The 27673-nt window shown below is 44.1% G+C and overlaps 2 protein-coding genes across 2 annotated transcripts in view; both read right to left on the reverse strand.

The window, feature by feature from the left end:
• LOC134223387 (U5 small nuclear ribonucleoprotein 200 kDa helicase) overlaps positions 1-27621 on the reverse strand; it is a 36447-nt gene extending 8826 nt beyond the window's left edge. The window contains exons 1-4 of the mRNA XM_062702528.1: positions 27463-27621; positions 27179-27342; positions 26534-27062; positions 21500-26418 (exon numbers count right to left, since the gene is read on the reverse strand). Coding sequence (XP_062558512.1) covers positions 21500-26418; positions 26534-27062; positions 27179-27342; positions 27463-27507 — 5657 coding nt within the window. The 5' untranslated portion in view covers positions 27508-27621. The remainder of the gene's footprint in view (positions 1-21499; positions 26419-26533; positions 27063-27178; positions 27343-27462) is intronic.
• The window catches only part of LOC134226168 (uncharacterized), a 134741-nt gene that overhangs the window by 91984 nt on the left and 15084 nt on the right, over positions 1-27673 (reverse strand). The window lies entirely within an intron of this gene.

The following is a 27673-nucleotide window of genomic DNA, read 5'->3' on the forward strand; positions in this document are numbered from 1 at the left end:
GAAACTGATTCTACAGTTTTCCAAAACTATATTTTTCATCAAAATATATAGAAATCATAAACTGTTACTATAGTTTTTATGAGTATTACACAATATTTATCCATATTTTTTGAATAAATTGTGAATTCGCGTTAGCAGTTCATTGATCGATATGAAAACGTCATAGTTTTCTAATTCTTCGTATAGATATTTTAGCAGAAATATGCGCAAGACAATTATTTCTGCGGACGTTAATCACTCTATTTTATGGTTTGGGATGATTTCAGTGCAAACGGCACTGATCGTTTAATTCAGTGATCCCCAAAGTGCGGCCCTCCAAGCCTTTTCCTGCGGCTCGCGAAGGATTTCAGAGAATACACTACATGTGGCCCTTTGTTAGGCGTTATATGACAAAAGAAGCTTTCCATTGTGGATTTTCTTTCGTTCAGGTATTCTGTCAAGAATGCACCATTGTTGATATATGAAGCATGAATCGTATTATCATCATGCTTAATGAAATTGATCACTACATCAATATTATGTAGGCTAAGCCCGACAGCAAATATGCTTTATTGTTATTGCCCCGGGCTATAAAAATAGCAAATGTGTGTTTTTTTGTCGCGCATTAAAACGAGCTTAGTGTTGAATTTCATGTAAGATTAATGTTACCTTAAACTGCTTCGTAAGAAGAATGCTTTTACTATTAATAATAAGTTATGGGTCAGCAAAATTCAACTGGAAAATTGCTGGATTAATTGCTCCAGAAAACACGCTGACTATCACACCAACGTACTTTAAGCTACAGAAAATATAGAAATTTAAAAAAAAAATTTCAATGTCCGATACTGTTGAAGAAAAGGTTTCAAAAAACTCAATTGATAGAAACAAGCAAGGCTTGGACGCAGATTTATTCGATTTCTATTCAACACTGCGGGCAAGATTACCTGACTTTAGAAACACTTTTAAAACATGCTGTCGTTATTGGTAGCAAAATAAAATTTCCATAAAGAATTTTCCTTTAAAAACAAAGGAAGTTGCCAAAACATTTATTATTTGTAAAATTTTGTAATTGTAATTATAGTCGTTGTCATTTGCCCGACAACTAATAGTGAACAATATATTTGAAAAAATAAATACATAAGGTCATATAATAATTTGGAGACAAACAGCTCAGAATATTTTCTGCTAACTGAACCGAAAGATGGTGTTGCAAAAGAATTTTCTCGTACATCAAGTCTGAAAGAGCAGAAACGGTCAGTCAGTTACGGCGATAGAACCTGCAGAATTGAATGTCCTTCCAAGTATGTTATTCAAAAAAGATTTACGGGAATAAAACGTTTTGATAAAGTTTTATTTTATTCATAAAAATCATGTTGTACTAAAATTTAATTTAAAATAAAAAAATATTGCGAATATACTTCGGCCCGCTTCAACAGTTCGAAATTGCAATGCGGCCCTCAATAGTGAGCATGCTGGGGACCACTGTTAATTCTTTTGAACATTTTGAAGGATAAAGCCAGTACCGTTCAATTGGGTCATAGATCCTGTAAAGGTTCATTCGGACACGGAACTCCGGGTTTTTCAAACACTTATTTATTTCGCGCTGACTATCGTTTATTTCTGCACTCCACTTTTACCTCCACGAGATCCTCCTCTCCTCTCCTCCCTTCCTCTCCAAATACTACAGATCCAATTTTGAATTTGTCCAAAACAACGGTATAAAACATTCTTCCCATCTAAAAAAGTAGATGCTGACTAATGGCAAATCAAAGAGCCCGCAACCTTCCCAATCCTTAGACCTCATTCCAATTAAAACCCATGGGATCCTTGCACAAAATGTTCATAATCACACAATACAGAACTCAAACCATTGAATATCATGCAAAAGTGACGGTAGATCTTTCCCGGAAACAACCCAAGAACTGGCTAAATCAATGGGAAGACTTGTTCAGAGCGTAGTTGTATCAAATGATGGGCTTACGAATAATTATTTTGCCAATGTTGTGAACAATATCATCCGGAATTTCAGAAAAACGAATTTTACTCAGTCAGCTTGCAAATGTTTGTTTTTATTTCATATGTCAAACGGCGTATTTGACATTTCAAAACAACAAATTATGTTCTGTTTCGTACAATACAACGGTCGCAGGGCAGGGTACGGAAATCATCGTGCTACCGTGATACCAGCGTGATTCTGGGTGACAGACATATGATTTTATGCTGTACAGTGATATTGGTATCATATATGTGTCACAAGTATAACAGTAACCGTCAACAGACATATTGCTTCTAAATGGCTTGTTTATACTATCGACAGACATATGATTTCTGTACACTGATACACGTATCATGTTGTACGCGTACAGCAGCAGGATGACACACATATTTTTTCACCATTCGCTGTGTTACTATCGTATTATCTGCGTTACATATATAGATTTTTTAACAAAATAATAAAAATACATTTACCATTTTTGCATAGCCTCTAAGTACATATTAAATAAATATTTCGTTAAAATTCGGCCTTTTGGTGATTATTTTAAACATTTTTATTGTTGTTCGAAACACACTTGGTGAATTTTCGATTTATGTAAAGAAACACTACTATCTGTAAAATTGTTAACAAAGTAAATTTGTCATTATCAAAATTATTTTACCAATTTGTACCGCTTTTTTATGATTATTTGGATTGACAAAAAACGCAAAACCCTATTTACGCCCCAAAAAATCACTTAAGAAAACGCCTAAATTTCCTAAAAAGAAAAGAGTCTTTTCTTCCCTCAATTTACAACAACCAGTGAATACTAACTGCTAATTTACATATAAACTCGATATAAAAAATAACCTATAATCTTGGGATTTTTCGAATATTTTTTAAATGTGATTTTTTTATAGCCTAGGAAACTCTTCGATATGCAAAATATTCTTCACCAGTCTACCAGGCATTGTCCGTTGTCTTACAAAATATGTTCAGTCTGAACAATCACTGTGCATTTTCGCATTCTTCGGATTTTGAAGACGTTTTCCTGCTTGTAGATTTGTAGATCTTTGCAGATTTAAGGATACTCCAAAATGATTTTTCACATTTTCTGATATCCCATGTTTTTAGATACTAGAGCTTCGATTGGATTATTGTCATGATCTAAACTTTACAGAATATCTTCAGATACGTTTAACTCCGTAAATCATACAAATTCTTAATATTCCCACATTCTTTAAACCATCTCAACTACTTCAGATTCCTTAGATTTCGTTATTCAGAGTTTGACACATTATTTCAACTTTTGTTGATTTTTCAGTACATGTACGGAAATGATTCTCAAAATTATTTAAACCTCCATTCTCCAAGTTCAGTAGACCCTCTAGAGTGCCCAAGATTTTTTTCTTCTGGTTTTTCGGATCTGGAACATTTTTTTGAATCCAATTTCTTACGAATTCCATAACTTATCCAGAATTTACAGATTCATCATGTGGGAATGCATGACGTTTTCTGGGCAATTCGGGTCAAGCAGGCTGAGTCCGCGACTGTCCTGCATAATCCGAGACGTCTGGACACTTCATGTTAAAATTAGTAAAAGGATTGTTGGATTTATCTGTGCTGTTGAGTATTACTTACACAAAAAAAATCTTTCTTTTTGATCGATAATTAAATATAAAACACTTTAGAAGTGTTCTTGCGGGGCCCTCCTTAGCCGTGCGGTAAGATGCGCGGCTACAAAGCAAGACCATGCTGAGGGTGGCTGGGTTCGATTCCCGGTGCCGGTCTAGACAATTTTCGGATTGGAAATTGTCTCGACTTCCCTGGGCATAAAAGTATCATCGTGTTAGCCTCATGATATACGAATGCAGAAATGGTAACTTGGCTTAGAAACCTCGCAGTTAATAACTGTGGAAGTGCTTAATGAACACTAAGCTGCGAGGCGGCAATGTCCCAATGGGGGATGTAATGCCAACGAAGAAGAAGAAGAAGAAGAAGAAGTGTTCTTGTACGTGATGACATAATCATTTAATTGTTCGGAAATAATTAGTTAAGATATAAATAGAAAATATGTTGACGTTTCCTTTTTATAATAAATAATTACAACAAACTAAGAAAAAAGATCAGCGTTCCAAACTTGTTTTAAACTCAGAATTTAAAAAGCTGATAATGGCAAAAGAAAATGATTTAGGCCATCAAGTATAACCAGGACAAACAGTTACAATATTTTTATAAATATATGCCTACCGAACAAATCTCGCTTAACTTTTCAAAAGGACCTAAGTAACATTTTTTCATAAATTAATTTGAATAGCGCAATCAAAAGAAAATCATGAAAGCTTTCGATTGCAGTGCTCAAATTAATTCATGAAAAAAATGTTACTTAGGACCTTTTGAAAAGTTAAGCGAGAAATCATTTAGTAAATTTAGTGATATAAATTTATAAAATAAGTAGTTTTATTAAAAATGGAATATACAAACATATCGCCGACGTAAACGTTCATTGGTCGCTTTCATATTCCAACAAGAAAAAAAAACATTTTCTTATTATGTTTTAACGTCAATAATTGGTAGTGACCGCAACCAGATGGCGCCATTGTATGCGTTACTAGCATTGCTTGCATTCAAATTTGCTTTGCGCTGTACCTGTAACGTTGTATACAACGGGCGCAGAGCAGGGTACGTATCAGCGTAGAATCATCATTGCTTGGGTAATACCACCGTGATTCTGAGTGACAGATATATGATTTTATGCTGTACAGTGATTTCCGCATCATATATCTGTCACAAATATTAATTACACTATCTGCCAGCATTAATGACAGCGCTTTGTCAGTAGCTATAACAGCAGGTGATTACCTTTGTAGCTGCATCACAGAAATCCAGAGCTCATACACAGCTCTGACAACAAAAATCAAATGTTGCGGTTGCGGTTTTGACGTTCCATACTGATAAGCTATTAAAAGAAGCAGTATAAGGTTTATTTAAACGTTGTGAAATCTTCATAAATACAGAAGTTGCCTATAAGCTTCGTTAATTCATTTATAGCGTCATTTCGCATTGTTAGTGCTATAACAAGAGCGAAAACGTTTTCAATGTGAATGCTACTCACCGTAATATGGGAAGTTGCTAACAAGCAACACAATTGCATACATGAGCTCTTAACCGATAAGCTGGGTTGCTAATTCAAACAGAGCTGTTTTATGACTATATGAACATAAACTGCATAAACAATAAAAGATGAAATCCATTCGGCACAAACTGACTAGCTGATAGATAGTTGGGTAATAGTCGAGTTGTAGTTTAAGGGATTATTTGCGGAGGCTTTTCTTTTATTCAGCATTGGCTGCTTTTATTCAAATATTATACAGCCTATGGCTAGAAGTTGAAGCTTTTAGCACCAAAATTGTTAGTTGAGCTGTCGCGCTCGGTTCCGCCCACAAGCATGTACTTTGTCTTTGACGCATTTAACACCAGTCCAACTTTTGTTGCTTCACGTTTAAGGCGTGTGTACAGCTCTGCCACCTTTGCAAATGTTCGGCCGACAATGTTCATATCATCCGCGAAACAAATAAATTGACTGGATCTGTTGAGAATCGTCAACGAAGCCGGCTTGATAACTTCCCACGAACTCATTCACTAATGGTGACAGACGTCGGAAGATGATCTGGGATATTACTTTGTATCACGGCATTGAGGATGGTGATCTCTAACCAGTTCGGTTTTCGCAAGGGTAAGTCCACGTTGGACGCTATAAACTCGGTGGTAAAGATCGCCGAGATAGCGATCCAACAGAGAAGGCGAGTTATTCGATATTGTGCGTTGGTGACACTTGATGTGAAGAACGCATTCAACAGCGCAAGCTGGGATGCCATCGCGCTCTCGTTACACCGGCTTAGCCTGCCGGTGGGGCTGTACCGGATTTTGGAAAGCTATTTCCAGAACCGTACATTATTATACGAGACCGATGCCTACATATTATACGAGAAGCGTACCTATTACCGCAGGAGTTCCGCAAGGTTCAATACTGGGCCCAGTACTATGGAACCTTATGTATGACGGGGTTCTGAAGCTAAAGTTCCTTCCTGATGTTAAGATCGTCGGTTTCGCAGGGGATGTAACCTTGGAGGTCTACGGGGAGTCAAGTTCCCGAGGTAGAACTGACCGCAGCACACGCGATCAGCACGATGGATGATTGGATGAGCGCTAGAGGCCTGCAGCTCGCTCAACATAAGACTGAGGTGGTTACCGTCAACAACCGCAAGTCGGTGCAACATGCAGTGATTCGCGTGGGTGAAGTCGCGATCGCATCAAAGCGGAGTGTGAAGCTTCTTGGGGTCGTAATAGATGACAAGTTGACCTTCGCCAGCCATGTCGACTATTCGTGCAGGAGGGCTTCGACTCCTGTTGCGACATCATCGAGGATGATGTCCAACAGTTCCAAGGTGTGTGCCAGTAGACGTAGGCTACTGGCAGGCGTTGCCGTATCTATTCTTAGGTACGGCGGCCCGTCCAAGGCGAGAGCTCTGGGAGTAACCAGTTACCTGCGGAAGCTGGAGGGCACGTACCGCTTAATGTGCCTCAGAGTGATATCTGCCTACCGCACGATATCACACGATACAGCCTGCGTGATTGCAAGCATGATTCCAATCGGGCTGGTCATCCGGGAAGATGAGGATTGATTCGAGCTAGGAGGAGCCCGTGAACGCATCAGGATGACTTTGGTTGCCAGATGGCTGTAATGCTGGGAGGGGGAACCAGGGTATTAGTAGAGAGGGTAACTCAAGTAACCATCCGTTGCATGGATGGGTTTAGTGGGTCCGGCGTTCCGTCAACCCCACTCCCTGAATGATAATTTCAGGTGTCTGTTTGCAGATTTGCCTTCATCCCTCTATAAAAAAAGGCTAGGTGCGTTGTGCTTCTGATAGAACTTGCGTGTTTCTTGAGAACGGCACAGCTGTTCCATCTACTCGCACTCCGCTTCTTCCAGGCGGCGTTTCTTCTCCTAGAAAAAAAGGGGTTTCTGGTTCCACGTTCTGCTGGGTACCTTGCTGCAGCGCGACCGCCCGCGCTGGGTCCATCGAAAAACTGGTTGAAGAGTGTGTCCAATGTGAAGATCCTGTTAAGGTTATTCCGCTAGTCAAGAAAGGTACCGATGTCAGCAGAATGAGCTTCATGTCATTCAAGGTCGGAATGGCAGTAGGATTGAAGGAAGTTGCACTTAGTCCAGACACTTGGCCGACAGGAGTACTTTTCCGAGAGTTTTAGGACCTCTCAAAAAACCTATGGATGCCCCGCGTGAACACGCCTTCTGTCATCATCTCTCCAGTCCCGGACGCCTCCCAGTTCTTGACTCCCACTTCCGGACAGGACCCGGCGTGTTGATCGCAAGCCACTGTGAAACCGCACAACATCCTTTTATACGATGGCAAATCACTCATCCTAAAGACTCCGCAACACCCAGACGCGCCGTAGAAAGCTTGTTGGAAGCCCCTGATTGCCCCAATCCAGTCTCGCTCTCTGCTGCCTCCGATCATCATAGCCGTCTGGGTCCTGAGATTGGTGGTGGGAAAGGGGGCTTCCACCTTGCTTTCACAGGCAAGTTTACGGCATCACAGAGCGATCCGTTCTCTAATCCGTCTTCCCCTTTCAGCAGTTTGTCTAGTCAGCAGCACTTGAAAATTACAAGTCGAACATCGTGACGCAATCTTGCCACTAGCTCTGAGGAAGCCTCAATCCCTCTCAACGCAGTAGAGCCCCTCCTGCCAGCGACCAACAGCCGTCCCGGTCCTGCGTCTGAGTTGGGAGATAAGGTCTTCCGAACTCCATCCACAGCCAAGTACACAACACCACGGATCAATCCGCTCTCTGATCCGTTTTTCGTCCTTAGCATCAACGATCCATTCTCAAGCTCTGCTAATTTGTCACCGAAATCTAACCCAAGCTATCGACTCGCATCAAGCGAAACGCAACGTCCAACTCCGGCTGATTATTCATTCAGTTCTCCGGGACGCACACTTAACACCGGCCGTGAGGAAGCCCCTATTCCACTCATCGCAGTCGAGCCATCCCTACCAGCGACCCGCAGCCGTCCCGGCCCTGCGTATGAGCTGGAAACCAATTGTTGACAAGTATTATCAACCATCAGCTTCGCCTTCGTCTGAAATCCCTCCGATTTGCAGTAAATCTTTGCGCACGCAGCACCTGCAAGCACCACTTACCATTCCTCGACATCAACGTCAAGCCTCGGCTGTTTATTCGTCCTGTTCTGCACCGGGACGCACATTCGACACAAGCAGTGAGGAAGCCCCTATCCCACTCATCGCAGTCGAGCCACTCCTGCCAGCGACCAGCAGTCGTCCCGGTCTTGCGTTTAAGTCGGGAGACGGGGTCTTCCGACCTCCAATGTTTGGCAAGTATGATCAGCGACCAACTATTGCTTTGCCTAAGAGTGTCTCAAATTCCAGTGTACAACAGCATCGCGATGAGAAAGCAACAGACATTACCATCTACTATCAAAACGTAGGTGGTCTGAACACCAGCATCGACGACCACCGCACTGCTATTTCCAGTTCCGGCATTGACGTTATAGTAATAACAGAGACATGGCTCGACTCCAGAACACTTTCCAGCCAAATGTTTGGTCACGATTACGAAGTATTTCGTTGCGTTCGGAATCAACGAAACAGCAGGAAGTCTACTGGTGGCGGTGTCTTGATTGCCGTGCGTTCCGGAATCAAAGCTAAACCAGTTGAAAGCGATTCTTGGAGGAGTCTCGAACAAGTCTGGGTATCAATCGAGATGGGTGACCGAAGACTGTTTCTGTGCTCGTTGTATATCCCTCCTGATCTGGTCCGTGACATACAACTCATCGATACTCACTGCCAGTCAGTCTTCGCCGTTTTAGAAACAGCCACTCCGACTGACGAAGTGCTTGTCCTGGGCGATTTCAACCTGACTGGTGTCTCTTGGAAGCAGTCCCACAGCGGTTTCCTTTATTCTGATCCAGAACATTCGATCCTGCATGCTGGCGTTGTCACCCTTTTGGATAACTACAGCTCAGCCACTCTTAGCCGAATTAACGGCATTGTGAATGAAAACGGTCGCACTTTAGACCTATGCTTTGTAAGCAGACAGGACAATGCACCGCTCATCTTGCCAGCACCTTGCGCACTGGTCAAAAATGCTGCTCATCACCCTCCACTACTTATCAGCATCGAATACAGTCATGTACACGACTTCATCGAACGAACTGCGCCCGTGTCTTACGTTTACTTAAGTACACAGGATTTTGTTTTTACACGATTTTTTTTCGCTCGTATTTTTGATCGTTTGACTTCAATTTGTCACCAAACTCTTTGCAACATATTTCAAAAAATCCAGAATAAATCAAAGAAAAATCACATGATAATAAATATGCGATAAACATTTAGGATGAGTGGAAAATTGAGAAAATGTAAATCGTGTAAAAACAGAATCTAGTGTATTACAGATGTATTATCGAGTATCGATTGGGGAAACGTTCTCAATACGCATGATGTGGATGAAGCTGCTCTAGCCTTCTCACATGTCATGATGTACGTCATCGATAGGCACGTTCCAAAGAGAGTTCTGAATAACATTTCACGACCTCCCTGGCAGACAAGCGGACTACGAAAACTGAAGACAGTTAAGAGAGCTGCTCTGAGGCAATTTACCAAGTATCGGACACTAACACTGCGAGATCAGTACGTGAGGCTCAACCATGCCATGAATACCAGCGTGTCAGTCGTCAGAACTTTTTGCGTTACCAGCACAGTATTGAGCGTAAGTTCAAGCAGCGGCCGAAAGCTTTTTGGAGTTACATCAACAAACAGCGCAAAGAATCTGGTCTGCCATCTTCAATGCAGTACAACGGTGAAACAGCGTCTACCCCATCGGAGCTCTGTGAGCTATTCGCTGAAAAATTTGCCAGTGTCTTCTGCGATGAGCGTATTAGGGCTGACCAAGTTAGACTCGCAGCTAGCAACGTTCCATCAAGCAACCAAATATTAGGCGTGTTAGATGTCGACGTTGACGCTATATCTAGGGCCGCAACAAAACTCAAGTCGTTCTATAATTCAGGACCAGACGGTATTCCGTCTGCTTTCCTCAAAAAACAAATTTCTTGTTTGCTTGGCCCTCTTCATCGTATTTTTCATTTGTCACTGTCTAGTGGAATATTCCCATCTTGCTGGAAAATGTTCCCGGTGCACAAGAAAGGTAGCAAACGCAACGTAGACAATTACCGAGGAATCACGCCATTATCGCCGTTTCTAAGCTGTTCGAACTTGTTGTCATTGAACCATTACATTCGCACTGCAAGCAACATCTCAGCCCCGACCAGCACGGCTTTACCGCCGGTCGTTCTACCACTAGCAATTTGCTATGCCTTACTTCGTACATCACCAACAGCATGCTCAGAAGGATGCAAACCGATGTTATCTACACCGATCTGTCTGCCGCATTTGACAAGTTGAACCATGCTATCGCTGTTGCCAAACTCGACAGGTACGGTATCGGTAGTGATTTATTGTGCTGGTTCCGCTCAGACTGGCCGACAACTGATGGTGACTTTAGATGACTGCGAATCGAATAGTTTCCAAGCAACATCTGGAATTCCGCAAGGAAGCCATCTTGGACCACTAACATTTCTGCTCTATTTCAATGACGTCCATCTAGTCATCGAAAGCCCTCGACTGTCGTACGCTGACGATTTGAAAATGTTTCTCCAAATTAGTTCAACTACTGACTGTCTTATTAATTTACAGCGGCAGGTCACTCATTTTGCCAGCTGGTGTTCTCTAAACCGTATGGTCGTAAACCCAGTCAAGTGCTCCGTCATAACGTTCACTCGAAAGAAACATCCGATAATTTTCGACTACAACCTACTTGACACGACACTCGAACGCACGAATCACATCAAGGACCTTGGTGTAGTCCTGGACTCAGAGCTAACATTTAAGCAGCACATCTCGTACGTTTAAGCAGCACATCGGCACGGCAAATGCTGGGTAAAGCGTACCATTGGTACTTCGCGTACCTGAAGGAATAAAATAGACCCCATCTCGCGGTCCTTAGCCTCTTACCCAGCAACTCCTATCCCTACCTCCCCGCGGTGCTGGCCGGGATACGAGCAACCTTAGGGAAGATCGGGTAACCAACCCCGGTGGGAACTATGGTCGTATGCTGACAGGGAAGGGGTTTGCTCCTCTCCGGAGGTGCAAATCTTATTGAGCGTCTGTTCTCCATGTCAGGATCGGCTCACAACAGCGTCTGTTCTCCATGTTAGGGGCGGCTGATCATCGTCCGAGTGCCAGCGAGGGACTCTAAGTGAAACTGTGCACCATGGTCCACCGGAAATAAGGAGGAATGGTCCTCCGGAAATTTAGGGGTTTGGTGTCAGGCCCTGCAAGCCAGCCTTTAAAAATCATAAGCAACGAACAATCAACAAGAGAGTACGGACCGGAACCATCGGCGAAGACCACTGCGACGAAAAGGGACTAGCGATTGGAAACTCGGTTCGTGGAACTGCAAATCTCTCAACTTCATCGGGAGCACACGCATACTCGCCGATGTGCTCAAGGACCGTGGATTCGGCATCGTAGCGCTGCAGGAGGTTTGTTGGAAGGGATCAATGGTGCGAACGTTTAGAGGTAATCATACCATCTACCAGAGCTGCGGCAGCACACACGAGCTGGGAACAGCTTTCATAGTGATGGGCGACATGCAAAGGCGCGTGATCGGGTGGTGGCCGATCAACGAGAGAATGTGCAGGTTGAGGATCAAAGGCCGGTTCTTCAACTTCAGCATAATCAACGTCCATAGCCCACACTCCGGAAGCACTGATGATGATAAGGACGCATTCTACGCGCAGCTGGAACGTGAGTACGACAGCTGCCCAAGCCACGACGTCAAAATCATCATAGGAGATTTGAACGCTCAGGTTGGCCAAGAGGAGGAGTTTAGACCGACTATTGGAAAGTTCAGCGCTCACCGGCTGACGAACGAAAACGGCCTACGACTAATTGATTTCGCCGCCTCCAAGAATATGGCCATTCGCAGCACCTACTTCCAACACAGCCTCCCGTATCGGTACACCTGGAGATCGCCACTGCAGACAGAATCACAAATCGACCACGTTCTGATTGATGGACGGCACTTCTCCGACTTTATCGACGTCAGGACATATCGTGGCGCTAACATCGACTCTGACCACTATCTGGTGATGGTTAAACTGCGCCCAAAACTATCCGTCATCAACAATGTTCGGTACCGACGACCGCCGCGGTACGACCTAGAGCGACTGAAGCAACCTGATGTCGCCACTGCATACGCGCAGCATCTCGAGGCAGCGTTGCCGGAAGAGGGTGAGCTCGATGGGGCCCTCTTGAGGACTGCTGGAATACAGTCAAAGCAGCCATTAGCGACGCAGCGGAGAACAACGTCGGGTATATGGGTCGAAGTCGACGGAACGATTGGTTTGACGAAGAGTGCAGACAGATTCTGGAGGAGAAGGACGCAGCGCGGGCGGTCGCGCTGCAGCAAGGTACCCGGCAGAACGTGGAACGTTATAGACGGAAGCGGAGACAGCAGACCCGCCTCTTTCAGGAAAAGAAACGCCGCCTGGAAGAAGCGGAGTGCGAGGAGATGGAACAGCTGTGCCGTTCTCAAGATACACGCAAGTTCTATCAGAAGCTCAACGCATCCCGCAAAGGCTTCGTGCCGCAAGCCGAAATGTGCCGAAATAAGGATGGGAGCATCTTGACGGACGAACGTGTGGTGATCGAAAGGTGGAAGCAGCACTACGAGGAACATCTGAATGGCGCTGAGAGTACAGGCAATGAAAGTCAAGGCAGCGGAGGAGATGACTACGTCAGTTCAGCGGACGATGGAAGCCAACCAGCCCCCACCTTGAGCGAAGTTAAGGATGCCATTCAACAGCTAAAGACCAATAAAGCAGCTGGTAAGGATGGTATCGGAGCTGAGCTCATCAAGATGGGCCCGGAAAAGCTGGCCACTTGCCTGCACAAACTGATAGTCAGAATCTGGGAAAACGAACAGCTACCGGAGGAGTGGAAGGAAGGGGTATATGCCCCATCTACAAGAAAGGCGACAAACTGGAGTGTGAGAACTTTCGAGCGATCACCATCCTTAATGCCGCCTACAAAGTGATATCCCAGATCATCTTCCGTCGTCTGTCACCATTAGTGAACGAGTTCGTGGGAAGTTATCAAGCCGGCTTCGTTGACGGCCGCTCGACAACGGACCAGATCTTTACTGTACGGCAAATCCTTCAAAAATGCCGTGAATACCAGGTCCCTACGCACCATCTGTTCGTTGATTTAAAGGCGGCATACGACAGTATAGACCGCGTAGAGCTATGGAAAATTATGGACGAGAACAGCTTCCCTGGAAATCTTACCAGACTGATCAAAGCAACGGTGGATGGTGTGCAAAACTGTGTGAAGATCTCGGGCGAACACTCCAGTTCGTTCGAATCGCACCGGGGACTAAGACAAGGTGATGGACTTTCGTGCCTGCTGTTCAACATTGCGCTAGAAGGTGTCATGCGGAGAGCCGGGTGTAACAGCCGGGGTACGATTTTCAACAGATCCAGTCAATTTATTTGCTTCGCGGATGACATGGACATTGTCGGCCGAACATTTGCAAAGGTGGCAGAACTGTACACCCGCCTGAAACGTGAAGCAACAAAAGTTGGACTGGTGGTGAATGCGTCAAAGACAAAGTACATGCTTGTGGGTGGAACCGAGCGCGACAGGGTCCGCCTGGGAAGCAGTGTTACGATAGACGGGGATACCTTCGAGGTGGTCGAGGAATTCGTCTACCTCGGATCCTTGCTAACGGCTGACAACAACGTTAGTCGTGAAATACGAAGGCGCATCATCTGTGGAAGTCGGGCCTACTACGGGCTCCAGAAGAAACTGCGGTCGAAAAAGATTCGCCACCGCACCAAATGTGTCATGTACAAGACGTTAATAAGACCGGTAGTCCTCTACGGACATGAAACATGGACAATGCTCGAGGAGGACTTGCAAGCACTCGGAGTATTCGAGAGACGGGTGCTTAGGACCATCTTTGACGGTGTACAAGAAGACGGTGTGTGGCGGCGAAGAATGAACCATGAGCTCGCCCAGCTCTACGGCGAACCCAGTATCCAGAAGGTAGCTAAAGCCGGAAGGGTACGATGGGCAGGGCATGTTGCAAGAATGCCGGACAGCAACCCTGCAAAGATGGTGTTCGCTTCCGATCCGGCGGGTACGAGACGACGTGGAGCGCAGCGAGCGAGATGGGCAGACCAGGTGCAGAACGACTTGGCGAGCGTGGGGCGTATTCGAGGATGGAGAGATACGGCCTCGAACCGTGTATTGTGGCGTCAAATTGTTGATTCAGTGTTATCTGTATAGATGTAGACTAAATAAATGAATGAATCTCGTACGCTGTCGATAAAGCTTCTAGGACATTGGGACTAATATTTAGGATTGCCAAGAATTTTTCCGACATTTATTGCTTGAAAGCCATCTACTGTTCTCTCGTGCGTTCTACCCTAGAGTACTGCTCTGTCGTTTGGAGCCCAGCGTACAACAATGGCGCCGAACGTATCGAATCGGTCCAACGTCGGTTCCTGCGATTTGCACTTCGGAAGTTGCCATGGAGGGATCCGTTTTGTCTACCGAGCTATGAGAGCCGATGCCAGTTGATCGATCTGGAACTTCTTCGTGCTAGGAGAGATACCACCCGGGTGATGACGATCGCCGATATACTACAGCAACGGTTCTCAACCTTTTTCTTGAGTGGTACCCCTTCAGACCTTGGCACAGCTTGAGGTACCCCCTAGTTTCTTTTAATTTACCGGTAAGCTCAAATGTAAAAGTGGGTAATTGATTTTCACTGGGCTTCTATCAAACCTAACCATTCAATTTGATTTATTTTCAAAAACATAATTTTGAGCTTCCTTGCTAACAATGATGTTAACGATCATTCAGTAATTTGCGTTCGATCATTTAGTTGTTTGTCAATAATACATTCTAGAAGCTGAATTTCAAAATATGTTGTATGGTGGACTTCTAGTGCGAAGGTTTTGCTACAACTCTGTCTAATGGTTCGTTGTTTGAATTCCACTAGTAACGGAGTTATAGCTATAATTTCAGTAACTTAGACTAAATGATAACAAAATTCCAATCATTTAGTTTAAGTTACTGCAACTAGCGCTCTAACTCCGTTATTACTTGAATTCTAATAACGAACCATTAGGCAAAGTTGTAGAAAAACCTTCGCACTAGAAGTCCACCATACAACATATTTTGAAATTCAGCCTCTGGAATGTGTTATTGACAAACTACTAAATGATCGAACGCAAATTACTGAATGATCGTTAACATCCTTGCTTGCTAACAATAATAATTTTCATGTTAAAGTGCGTCTTCAACTTTAATTATAACACGGATGCGTTACGAAAACAAAGTGAAATTTAGGATACTTCCACAGAAAGGGTAAAAAATAAAGATGTTCGGTGTTTTCGAAAAATAAAACAGTTCCTGAAACTTTTAGTCTTCTGATAAAAGACCATGATGAGCGAGACTGGGTTCGATTCCCGGTTCGGTTCAGAAAGTTTCCTCGACTGGGCAGTTTCATCGTGCCAACAATGCATAAATAACAACAAAGTTCCGAAGCATCGCAGTTAATAATATAATGCCAACGAAAAGTAATAGAACTTTAGCAAGGATTTTGAACTTTTTATTGGGTTTAGAAAATCCTAGAAATAGAAGGGACATTGTTAGGTATCAATGATTGAGAAATTTGATTTTATGTTCCCAAAAAAATTTAAAAAAAACTTTTGAGCATTGAGAATTTTAGAATTAAAAGCATACAGTGTGCATTGAGTGACCCCAAGAAACGAAGGGTTGATGTAAACATCACGTTTTCATTGAAGATTGTCAACAGAAAACCGGTTTGCTTGATTTGTTCGAAATCTGTTTCTGTGCAAAGAGAATACAGTCGACTCTCTACATCTCGATGTTCTGTATCTCGATATCTCTCCCTATGTCGATGGTTTCCTAGGTCCCTTCCATCTACATACATTTATGCATTCTACATCTCGATATCCTCCCTATCTCGATATCTCTCTATCTCGATGTGTTCTGATCATTTTTTGTTCAGGATTCACTCTCCTTATGTCGATATGTTCGATTTTTTAGGCTACTAGACCATCTTTGGACAATAACAAACACATCAACAACGGTCAACGACATTTGTTTTGTTGTCGTTTTTCATAGCAACGAGCTTTTTTGAATCTAGTTCATTTAAGGTCCTGACATTCCAGGTACCGAGTTTCCAATCATAGTCCTTATTTCGTTGCCGGGTCGGTTGCTAAAAATAACGTTCTCTTTTTCTTCTATCTCCATTTTTCGTGGTATTTGAGAGGCTTCAGTAAGCTACCTTACCGGGGTCGCGTTACCTACATCGCGATGATGGGGCTGCCACCTTAGGTATAGCTGACGCGATACAGCATTTCGTTAATCAGCCGCTGGGTACCAGGCAGACGCTGTTTGAGCCGCACCTCCTGGTGAACAGACGCTCGAGGCGTACCTTCTCACTCTGGCTGATGTCAGAAGGACAACAGTGCCCAAGCTGCACTACCAGCTAAGTACACAACCCTTAGCTGGCGGTCTTTTGTCATCGGACGACCCGTGGAAGCGTGAGATAGGGACTTGTGGCCTGGGGACCAGAGCTCTGTTGGGCGCTCCTTCCTTGATGTCAACCCACCATTTTGCAGCCCTTGGATCTAGTACCCATTTCAATTTTCCTTCCATTCCTCGATCTCTTCTTATCTCGATGGTACCTTCAATATCGAGATATGGAGAGGCGACTGTATTACGTTTAATTTGATTTTGAAAGAATTTTAACAACATTGCTAGACCAAGCATTAAAATGTGATATTTATATTGGATCATTAAAAACCAGGCTTCGGAATTCTCACTCATATGAATAAAAACCCAGGATTGATCCCAACAGCGGAGTGCAATTTTTCCAACTTCTCCTTTGAGCAAGTGTTCTCACACAATATTTTATCCGGATAGAAAGACGGGCGATAAACTCGCGAGCGGCGGCTTGCCGGATAATTTAATTTTGGGCCTCCAAATTCTCCATCTCGCCACTTCTCCAGATAAGTTTTAAAAGCATATTCACAAAAATGTAGGTCCGCGACGGGATTCGAACCCAAAACAATTTTAAAATGTATAGAGCGCCCACTATAACCACGCCACCACACGAGCCGATTGAAAGCAAATAGAAAAACTGCTGTCTTGAACCTACTACTTATCGTGGCGCATCGTCGTATGCCATCAGTTCGGAGAAGCAAATTAAGCAGCATTTGATTTTTACGAAACATGGGAAGAGGGATAACAATTTTTCGCACCATCGTTTGTGCCGGAGTTTATCGCACTGTAATTTATCCGGATAAAATGGATGGTGGATCGATCTGTTGTCGCGTGAGTGAGTGAGAAATCCGAACCCTGTTAAAAACAGTTGGAAAAGCTGCAAAGGTGGTCATTTAGTATAAATTTACAATATTGATTAAAATTATTTGTGGAAGAGTGAATAATTGAAGCTCTCTTCACTCGTGCAATCACCAAGTCTGAAAATGCAGCACGTGTCAGTTTTGCTGTTGGTGAAATTTTGTCAAAACAGTTCTAAGAACGAAGAACTTGTTAAGGAATGCATATCGGCTGTTTTGACATCTGCCCTACATTCTATATTCGCTTATGCGATGGAAATATTGATATGAAAAACATAGCACAGGTAGCTATTTTCTCAAGGGGCTCAATGAGGAATTCGCAACGACTACCGAAAAAGACTTGAGGAAAGTTGTTATGACCTGTATGAAGGAGCTAGGACTCTCCTTTAAAAACTGGCCTTACATCTGATGTCGTTGGCACCGGCAATGATAGGAAAGAACACTCATTATGATATTTCTAAGAAAGAAGAAGCATGACTAGCTGAATGATGGCATTTCCCTGCACATTGAATTATTCACCAAGAAACTATATGTGCGAAAACGATCAATATTCTTGAAGTTTAGACGATCGACAAAAAGCTGCAGGCCAAGGATCTGCACGTAGATTTTTTATTTTCCAATATTTAGGCTTTTAAAAAAAAAATATTTTGGCAGAGAGTTACTAGAGAGTTTTCAAGCCTATTCGCAAGCAAGCCATTCGCCTAGAACACAGTAACAAAACTTCAATTTTCTAAACACCGTTTACTGTTATTAACAATGTACCTGAAATATTTCAAATGGAGATTATTAACCTCCAATGTTAAAATGAGCTTAAATCTGAAGGCCAAGACCTGTACGTAATTAGTTTACGGCCTCTATGAACTGTGGGGCAACTATGTATGAACTTTTTGAAAACTGTATTAAAGGTTTTTTTTGCCTTTCGCATATACTAAGTATACGTAAAGGCTATATGATCGCTCCAAAAACAAACTTTTTATAGAAGGCCCGGAGACCCATAGTGTTATATACCGATTGACTCAGCTCGTCGAATTGAGGTGATGTCTGTGTGTGTATGTGCGCACCCACCCAAAAAAAATGTCACTCATTTTTCAGGTACTTATCCTTAACAGATTAACTCGCAACAAGTTGCATTCGACGCAGAATACTCTCCCATTGTTTCCTATTGAAAATTGGCCAGATCGGACTATGGGCCAAAATACTATTTTTATAATGCACGAGAAAGACACCATCACCGCTAGTTGGATTAATGTGGGTTTTTAATTCTAGATTGAGTTCAACACTAGTTTTGAAAACTGCCAAACATGTCGATGTTTTAGTTTTGAAGAAAACTCACGCTTCACTCCTCTCTAATAGTATATCAAAATGTATCGCCGAGTTTGTCCAAAGAAACCTAGTCGGCAGTTCCGTTTTCTTCTGCCCACAAGAACGAGATGCATGTTACAGAAGCCCCAAGCTTCATAGAACTAGCTCTGGCTAATTACGAAATAGAAATTATGATTTCGTCAACATGTTATGTTGTGTTTAAAAATCAATTTTTACTTTATCAACTGATGAACTTTAGCTAAATGGGCGTAATAGAGTTTAACCTTGGGCTTTGAAGAGCGATTGTAAAATCCCTAACCTCATAATAACTGTGCTCTTTATTCAGGACAACAAATGTGCTCAACAGAACAAAAAATCTTTTATACCAGAGTAACGTCACATGAACGAAATAAACCGAATAAAAAGAATAAAAGTCGTTTGAAATTCCAAGATCAATCCTAAAGTGACTATGTTTTGCAATAATATAATACAACATCCGCCATTACGCATTTTTGTCTCAGGTACCCCCAGAGACCAGCAAAGGTACCCCCAGGGGTACATGTACCCCAGGTTGAGAACCGCTGTACTACAGGGACGAATCGACTGCGAAGGTATTCTGGAGCAGATAGATTTGAATGTTCGACCAAGGACACTCCGCAATAGAGGAATGCTTAGACCACCAATGCAAAGGACGAATTACGGACTACATGGGGCAATCGGTGGCTTGCAGCGCGTATTCAACAGAGTTGCAACATTGTTTGACTTCCATTTATCGCGTAATATGTTACGTCGAAGGTTTTTGAATTTTTTAGCACACGTAGGTAGATAGCAATTTTACTACTGTGACTTTTTTTAATTGATTGTGATTTCTAAATGTACTTCATATTTTAAGACCATCATTAGGGCCACGCATAGCCTGTTGATGTTGTAAACAAATAAACAAATAAATAAAAGTTTTCGGCAGTACAGGACATATTTTCGGGATCAGTACAAAAGGCCGAATCACAAAAGGCCGAACCACAGAAGGCCGAATCACAAAAGGCCGAAAATGTTCTAGCATACCACAAAAGGCCGAAAACCCAGAAGGCCGAACCACGAAAGGCCGAATGATACAAAAGGCCGAATCTCAAAAGGCCGAATACCACAAAAGGCCGAATCATTACAAAAAGTTTCAATCTTTCAATTAAGAGAACTTGGAATATTGACAAATTTACGTTTACTTATATTATGCTGCCCTATTAAGAAAAACTTGTCCACGTGTTTTGCAACTACTAGCAGCGATCTTAATCAATCTTATTCAGTTGAGGTATTTAACGTCAGTTCAACGTCGAAGCTCAATCTTTCAATTGAAAGAAGTTGTATGACGGTGTTTACAGAGTCAATTTGATTCCTTATATATTGCATAATAGATCAATCTTCATTGCAGTAATGAAAGCATGAACATACGGATAAATATTATCACTTTAAAGTAACGGAGTAATCCAAGAGCTCTCTTTTTTCTTCCTTTGCTGACGTAGTAATCATTATCAGTAGTATTGGGAAAAGTTAAATTCCCAAATCTAATGCAAGAGCCCGAGTTAAATTCCACCGGATTCATGGCTCACAGAATCGAATTGCCGATTTGCATCAATGTAGGAGTTGTGCGCTTCATGATGCATGGTGTTCCTCAATGCATATCATTTTCTCCCAATTTAAAAGACACTGACTTCACAAGACTTCACTGAGAAATCACAAAATAATATTTTAAATTATATTAAGTAGGTATTTGAATAAAAAAAAAGTCTGAATAAAATCGGCAGACCAACAAAGTGGACCGGAGCGAGCGCGCGCGCTCCGGTCCACTTTGTTGGTCTGCCGATTTTATTCGGCCTTTTGTGGTTTCGGCCTTTTGTGATTCGGCCTTATGTGATTTCGGCCTTTTGTGGTTTCGGCCTTTTGTGCATTCGGCCTTTTTTGCTTTCGGCCTTTTGTAATTCGGCCATTCGTAATTCGGCCTTTTGTGATTCGGCCTTTCGTAGTAGACCCATATTTTCTTGTATCGTGTGACTTTCCGAGCACATTACCACATACGGCTTTTATTGCCACGCATCGAGTAGCTGCGTTGCCAAAACTCCAGTATTTGTAGCACAGCATAGGAGCTGGATAGTATGCTCACGTTCTGCATCTTAACCAACATATGCTGAGGAATAACTGTGCCTTCAATCGTTAGAATAATAGTAGCGGTGTTGATCACTTCAGATCACCCCCTGATCCTTCAAATTCGATATCAAATCGTCATCCTTCATGCTCATTGCTTCCGAGCAGGTAAATTTTTTTCTAAGTAACACCAGATCTTGACGTTACATGCATTTCTAAGATATGTCATAAAAAAAATCGATCTCAAAAAAAAAAGTCCCAACCCAAAGCCATTTTTTCAATTTTTTGTTTAGGTGACGCCAGATCTCGACCCTTCATGCATTTCTAAGACATTGGACATAAAAAAAATCGATTTCGGCTAAAAAAAAACTATGCCCTCCAGGAAAAAAAAGTCCCAAAATATCAATTATTTTCATATTTTTTTTTTAGATAACACTAGAACTCGACGTTTCGCGCATAAAACATTTTGAAACATTTTGAAAAATTTTGATTTCGAGATTTCCAGACAACTCATCAAAAAAAGATAAATAAAACAAAACTTCACTTACTTGGGAGCGGTTCCATTGGGACCGGTCAGCTTGTTCGGCAGCCTCTGGGCCAAACTCTTCAGGATGTTGTCCTCGTGATGTCGCACCACCACGTCCTCGTACTCTGCCGCCGAAGAAATGATCTCCAACAGTCCGCGAATTTTAGTCTTGTTGTTCAACGACAAGCTGAACAGTTCGATGGTGGTGTAGTTGATGTAGTAGTACGCAGCAATCATTCCCAGGTTCAACGGCAGTGTGTCCATTTCGTCCTCGACACTGATGCACTTGGATTGCTCCAGATCGGACAGGGTGCTTTCCACCAATTCCGAGAGATGATCCGAAAGGTGACGATGGGTCACCCCCTGCAGGTTGTAGTAGTTGGGATTCTGCGTCAAGCGTCGGTAAAGGAATGTCCAGGTGAGATAATCCACCGCGTCTTGCTTGTTTTCAATTGTTTTGGTGACAATTTCCGCGTTGAAGTGATCATGCAAGCGATGATCCAGATGACTTTCGACCGGGAGGCTTTCGTTGAGGAACTTCTTGAAGAAGTCCTTCTTGGAGCTTTGACACATCAGAACACATTTGGCGTCGTCGTCTTCCAAGGGTCGATTTGCGCGGCCAACCATCTGCATCACATCCGTCACTGGGTAATCGTCATAGGAATGGCTTTTTCCGTTGTAGAACTGGGTGTCCATGATCACCACCAAATATGCCGAGATGTTGAGACCCCAGCAGAGATCACGTGTGACTACGGCGATCTGGACTGCACCTGAGTCGAACAGCTGTTCGACGATTCGATGATCGGAGGGGGTCAAGCCCTCGTGGATGTATGCCACTCCCTGTGACAGAGTTTCCTTCAGTGTCTTATCGGTCATGCGGTCCAAGAACGGTTTGATGTCTTCCTCTTCCGCGTGGAAGAACCGATTCGGTTGGGCTTCCGCAGCGCAGTATGTTAAAATATCGATTGCAGTCAGACGGGCGAGTTTGCGCGACGAGACAAACACGATCACAGGTTTGTGTGGACTGAACTTAGTGATCGCGTTGTAGACAGGTTTCGACATGGCTGCCACCCTTGAGGCGTTGTGAGTTATGTTGAATCCCTGAACGTGCAACTCCAACGGAACCGGGCGAACACTGGGATGAAAATTGAATGTGGCATTCGCATTGCATCCTAACCATTGGGCAACGTCCCTCGCGTCCGAGAGTGATGACGATAACGCAATGATCCGGATCTGCTTCTCAATCTGCGAAGAAATGTAGCGCATACGCGAGCAAACGACTTCCAGGACCGGGCCTTCTTCTCCTCCGATCAGCTGTAGTTCATCCACGATGAACAGCTGGATGTTCTGAACGTTCTTCCTTTGCTTCCAACGACGCGACAGAATATCCCACTTATCTGCTGTTGTAACAATGATCTGGCCTTTGGCGATCAACTTCAAATCCGTGCCGGTTTCACCGGTTAGCTTGACGACTTTGCAGCCCAAATGCTGCCCGAACTTCTGATGCCAATCCATGAATACCAATTCGGCCAAGCTATCTCTAGACACCAGGTAGACAACTCGACCGTGAGGATTCTGTTGTAGCATTCTTAGCACAGCGAATTCCGCGATTGTGGTCTTTCCGGAACCAGTCGGAGCGCCAACGAATACATTGTCCTCACTGTTGTAGACGGCATTGAAAACCTGGGTTTGGATTGGATTGAACTGCGGAAACTTATCCACATACAGGGCTTCGAAGTTTGCTTCCCGAAGGGCACTGATCGGCAACGGTTGCAGATCCAGCAGCTCCGTTGGTGGGAGATTCTTTTCCGGCAGGATCAGATGACGGAACGAGACGGGTAGTTGTGTCTCAGCACCGATCCAGCGATCAGAAACGATTCGCAGGAAGTACTGCGGTGGCAGAGGTTCAAAAACCGGAACGAAAAACTTGACCAGATGATCGTCCTGGCAGTACTTGAACTTAAGGAGGAAGTACTCGTGATGAAGGATTACCTCGGAGTCGACGTCTTCGACCAAAATCCAGAACGCCTCCGATTGACCATGGATTTTTTCGTCCCACTGGAAATCGGGAGTAATGGTTAACTCAACCCTAAGGGTGGATCGCGTGATCGGTTGAATGTGAGTTGACAGTTCGAGCTTCGGGAACTGATGAACATATTTGTAGATGGTTTTGCCGAGTTTGGGAACACGAATCAGTTCACCGATTTCGTTCGCCTCCAGGTCGTAGAGACGTTCCCAAGGGAAGTTCTTCTTTTCGATCTTCTTGACGATCTCTTCGGGCATTTTGCGGAACTGACGCAGCGGGGACATACTTTGCCACATGCGACGGTCAATCATTTTGCACAGGGTCAGGCATTTATCGGCAAGCTGTGCCCATTCTCGGTGTAGGACAATCTCGAAGATTGCGCGAAGCAGTCGTGCAGCGGATTGGGTGACGTAGACCATATCGGCCATAAGAGCGAAACCTTCCAGTTTAAGCTGAGAGATGTATGCCTGGAGGAGGACGTTCACCTTCGCGCTGGGTTCTTCCATGCTCTCCTTGATTGGGATGGGGACTCGTTCCATGAGTTTTTGCAGTTCGAGTTTTTCCTCCTCTCGAACGGTGATGTTGCGAAACTCACCCGAAAGTGAGAACACGCGGAACAGTTCAATTTCGCTGAGGGTAGGCTTAAGCAGCTGGTTGTAGGTCAGCATGGTTTCGTGGGTGCAGTAATAGTGGGAAGCGATGCGGCCGATTTCGGTGACCTGGAAGTGACCACTTTTGCGGTCGTACTTGATTAGACCACTCTTTTCCAAGTGCAGGGCCGCGGTGTGGACCAAATCGGCACGGAAGTGCTCCAGTAGGGGATCCTCCTTTATGGCGTCGTACGAAACCCCGTAGAGAGTGGGTTGACGAAGCATTCGAATGTACAGATAAGTGTACCCGAGCCAAGTTACGGCGTCTTTAACGTTTTGAATTGTTCCGAGGACTATTTCGGCGTTGAGCATGTCAGGCATTTTGGACACGAGTTGAGACTCGATCGGGAGCTGTTGGTTCAGTAGGGAAAGATAGTACTGAAGCTCACTGTGGTTCGTAATAAGAATTCCTTCACCTTTGGTATCATATTGCGGACGACCCGCACGACCCAGCATCTGAAGCACGTCCAACGCACTCAGTTCGACCCAACGACCTTTTTCAGGATTATAGATTTGAGTTCCCTTGATAATGACGGTGTGAGCGGGCAGGTTAACACCCCATGCAAGGGTGGCAGTGGAGACAAGCACCTGGATGTGACGATCGGCGAATAGATCCTCGACCAAGGTTCTGTCCACGCGGGTCATACCGGCATGATGGATGGCGAAGCCATATGGAAGTAGATCCTTGAGTTCGGCATTTTTGACCTGGTCGGCTTCTGATCTCAACACTTCCATACTGGCTGATCCCTCGCGAAGGAAACTTCCCAAAGTGTCCTTCTCCAGACACATGTCGCGAATGGCGCGAGCTGTCTTTCCAGTTTCCTTTCGGGAGTGCACAAACACCAATACTTGATTCTTTCCTGCATGCTCCATTACTTTCTCGTAGACGATGTCGTTCATCACTTGGAACCGCTTCAGCGCTTTCTTTTCGGTTACTCCGATATACTGCTGCTCGAGGGCGACCGGACGGAAGCTGTTATCGAAATAAAACAGACCAGTCTCCGGACGTACACGCAAGAAAGTGGCTACGTCGTGATAATTTGGCAAGGTGGCAGAAAGGCCTACCAATCTGACATCCTCTTGAGTAGTTTCAATGTTCCGAATTGTTCGAGCGACCAAAGATTCCAGAACCGGACCACGCTCGTCGTGAAGCAGATGAATTTCATCGATGATGACCAGACGCACCAGTTGTGTGTAAGTTTTTTCGCCTCCCTTCCTGGTGATGATATCCCACTTTTCTGGAGTGCAGACAATTACCTGAGTGGCAGCAATCTGCTCCCGGCTTAGTTGATGATCGCCAGTCAACTCCGAAACCGTCAAATTGTACGTAGCCAAGCGCTTTCCGAAATTGCCCACCATTTCCTGTACCAACGAGCGCATCGGAGCAATGTAAATGATCTTGAACTCGTCCACGTTAATCGTTCCGTCATCGTTGATATGCTTCCCGATTTCGCGCATCATCGTCAGTAATGCCACGTTGGTTTTACCAGCTCCGGTTGGAGCACACAGCAGCAAATTCTCATCGCTATCCAGAGCACTTTTGTACAGACGACTCTGGATGCGGTTCAACGTCTTGAACCCAGCGAATACCGGTTGAACGTACTTTGGCAACTTATCAATCACCATTAGTTCTTCTTCTTCGTCGAACGCTTTGGGCTTCAAAGCAGGTACGTGCACTTCCTCATAGCCTTTCCGTTGCTTCCTGAAACTTCCATCTGGCAGTTGACAGCGCTTATTTGCCATCAGATGGGACCCCTGCGTGAAAGCTAATTCGTCCAGTTCCAGCACATTCCTGTTACCGGGAATTTGACCCCCGATACCTTCCATGTTATCGTCATCCTGCTCCTTTCTTCTGCGCTGCATCTTAGACTTCTCGCTCTCATAATCGTCCACCTCTTGTTTGCCTGTATCCAGTTGCCTTAAAATCTTTGCCAAGAATGCGTCGCTTTTCATCTTCTCCCGAATCTTAACCCTCTCGCTCTCACTTTGCGACGAAGCCAACATCGTACAGTACAGGATCGTTTGACGGTTCTTCTTCAACAGTTTGATAAAATCAAAACAATCGTAGCCCAGCAGCAGCACCAGTTGATTCTCGCATTCTCGATCATCTCCGGCATCCTTGAGTACGCCCAATACTTCGCCGGCTTTGGCTTGTGACATTATTGAATCGTTATAGTACTTCCTTAGACACCGCTGCAGCCAATGGGCATCAATGTCCCGAGGATCGAGAGCCTTTTCCTTCTTGCTTTCCTCGTTACCGCCAAGCTGGAAAATAAAACGAACTGAATTACATCGTGGAACCTACTAAGCTTGATTCTTGCCAAAAATACAATTTTCAGCATTATTTTTTAATCTATAATAAAATACTTAATAAGCTTACATTTTCTGCGTGCAGAATGCCATCGTCTCGAGCTTCTTCACCCTCATCCTGGACATCATCGTCGCGAATCTCTCCGTACTTATCCTCATCGCTCTCCTCCTCCGATTCATAAAACTGTACATTTATCCCGTACGTATCATCGATCTGCTCCCCCTCAGCCACTCCCGTCGCACCACCACTCGAATCCGATCCAAAATCGGTAATCTTCTTCCCCAAATTAACCAGCAGTGCGAAACGCTCGTCAGTGACCGTTCCCAGCAGACCATCAATTTCCCGCTTCCGCTCACGATCCTTCATTTTATCGTTTTTCAACACGGCCAGAATCTCATCGGCCGCTCCGCACAGGATATCCCTCGGCTGATCTCCGATAGCTTCCTGGATGAAACTAAGCAGCACTTCGTACGTTTGACGAGTTTCCTGCGTTTTCGGACGGTACACGATTCCCACCATCTCGTCGATTCCCTCCGTCAGCAGAGTGGCACCCTTCATGCTGTTAAAGTCGTACTGCGCTTCGTCACGCTTCTGACGTCTGAAAAACATGGAAAATTAAAAACATGACTATGGCACTACTCGCGATGCAGTTGCGGCATCAGGAAATAGGATCTTGATTGAACTTAATCATACAAAAATCATTTCAAAACATACTTCGCCTTTCGTTCCTCGGTTTTCTCCGGTTTGGTGCGCTGAGCACGGTCTCCCATACGAGTTCCCTCCAACTTCCCAACCAGAGACAACACTTCGCCGGTTGCTTCATCCCTTCGTGGGCGCTCGATCAGACGGACATCCGCTTGCAAGACCAAATTCGAATTCTGCGAACCATAACAAAAATGTAAACTAAACGTTTGCTGTACGTCGATGTGACTTCCATTTTGGAAGTGCAGTGCGTGGTCAATTTTTAAATCAATCTTTGCCGGCACAAAATCACTTACCGCCTTGTACTCGTACTGCAGCTGACGTGCTGCTGCATCAGCCATGGTTTTCCACTGTTTTTAGCACTTTTGAATACGAAAATGTTATCAAAAATTGAAATTTTCTCTGCTTTGGAATAGATTTTGCTACTACGTGCGGCTCTGTTTTGACTTTTTGATGTCTTCTTGTCAAAGCGGTCGGTGAGTGCTGAGTGCTGAGTGGTTCGTTGAT

Source organism: Armigeres subalbatus, chromosome 3, assembly GCF_024139115.2.
Source record: "Armigeres subalbatus isolate Guangzhou_Male chromosome 3, GZ_Asu_2, whole genome shotgun sequence".
Lineage (NCBI taxonomy): Eukaryota > Metazoa > Arthropoda > Insecta > Diptera > Culicidae > Armigeres > Armigeres subalbatus.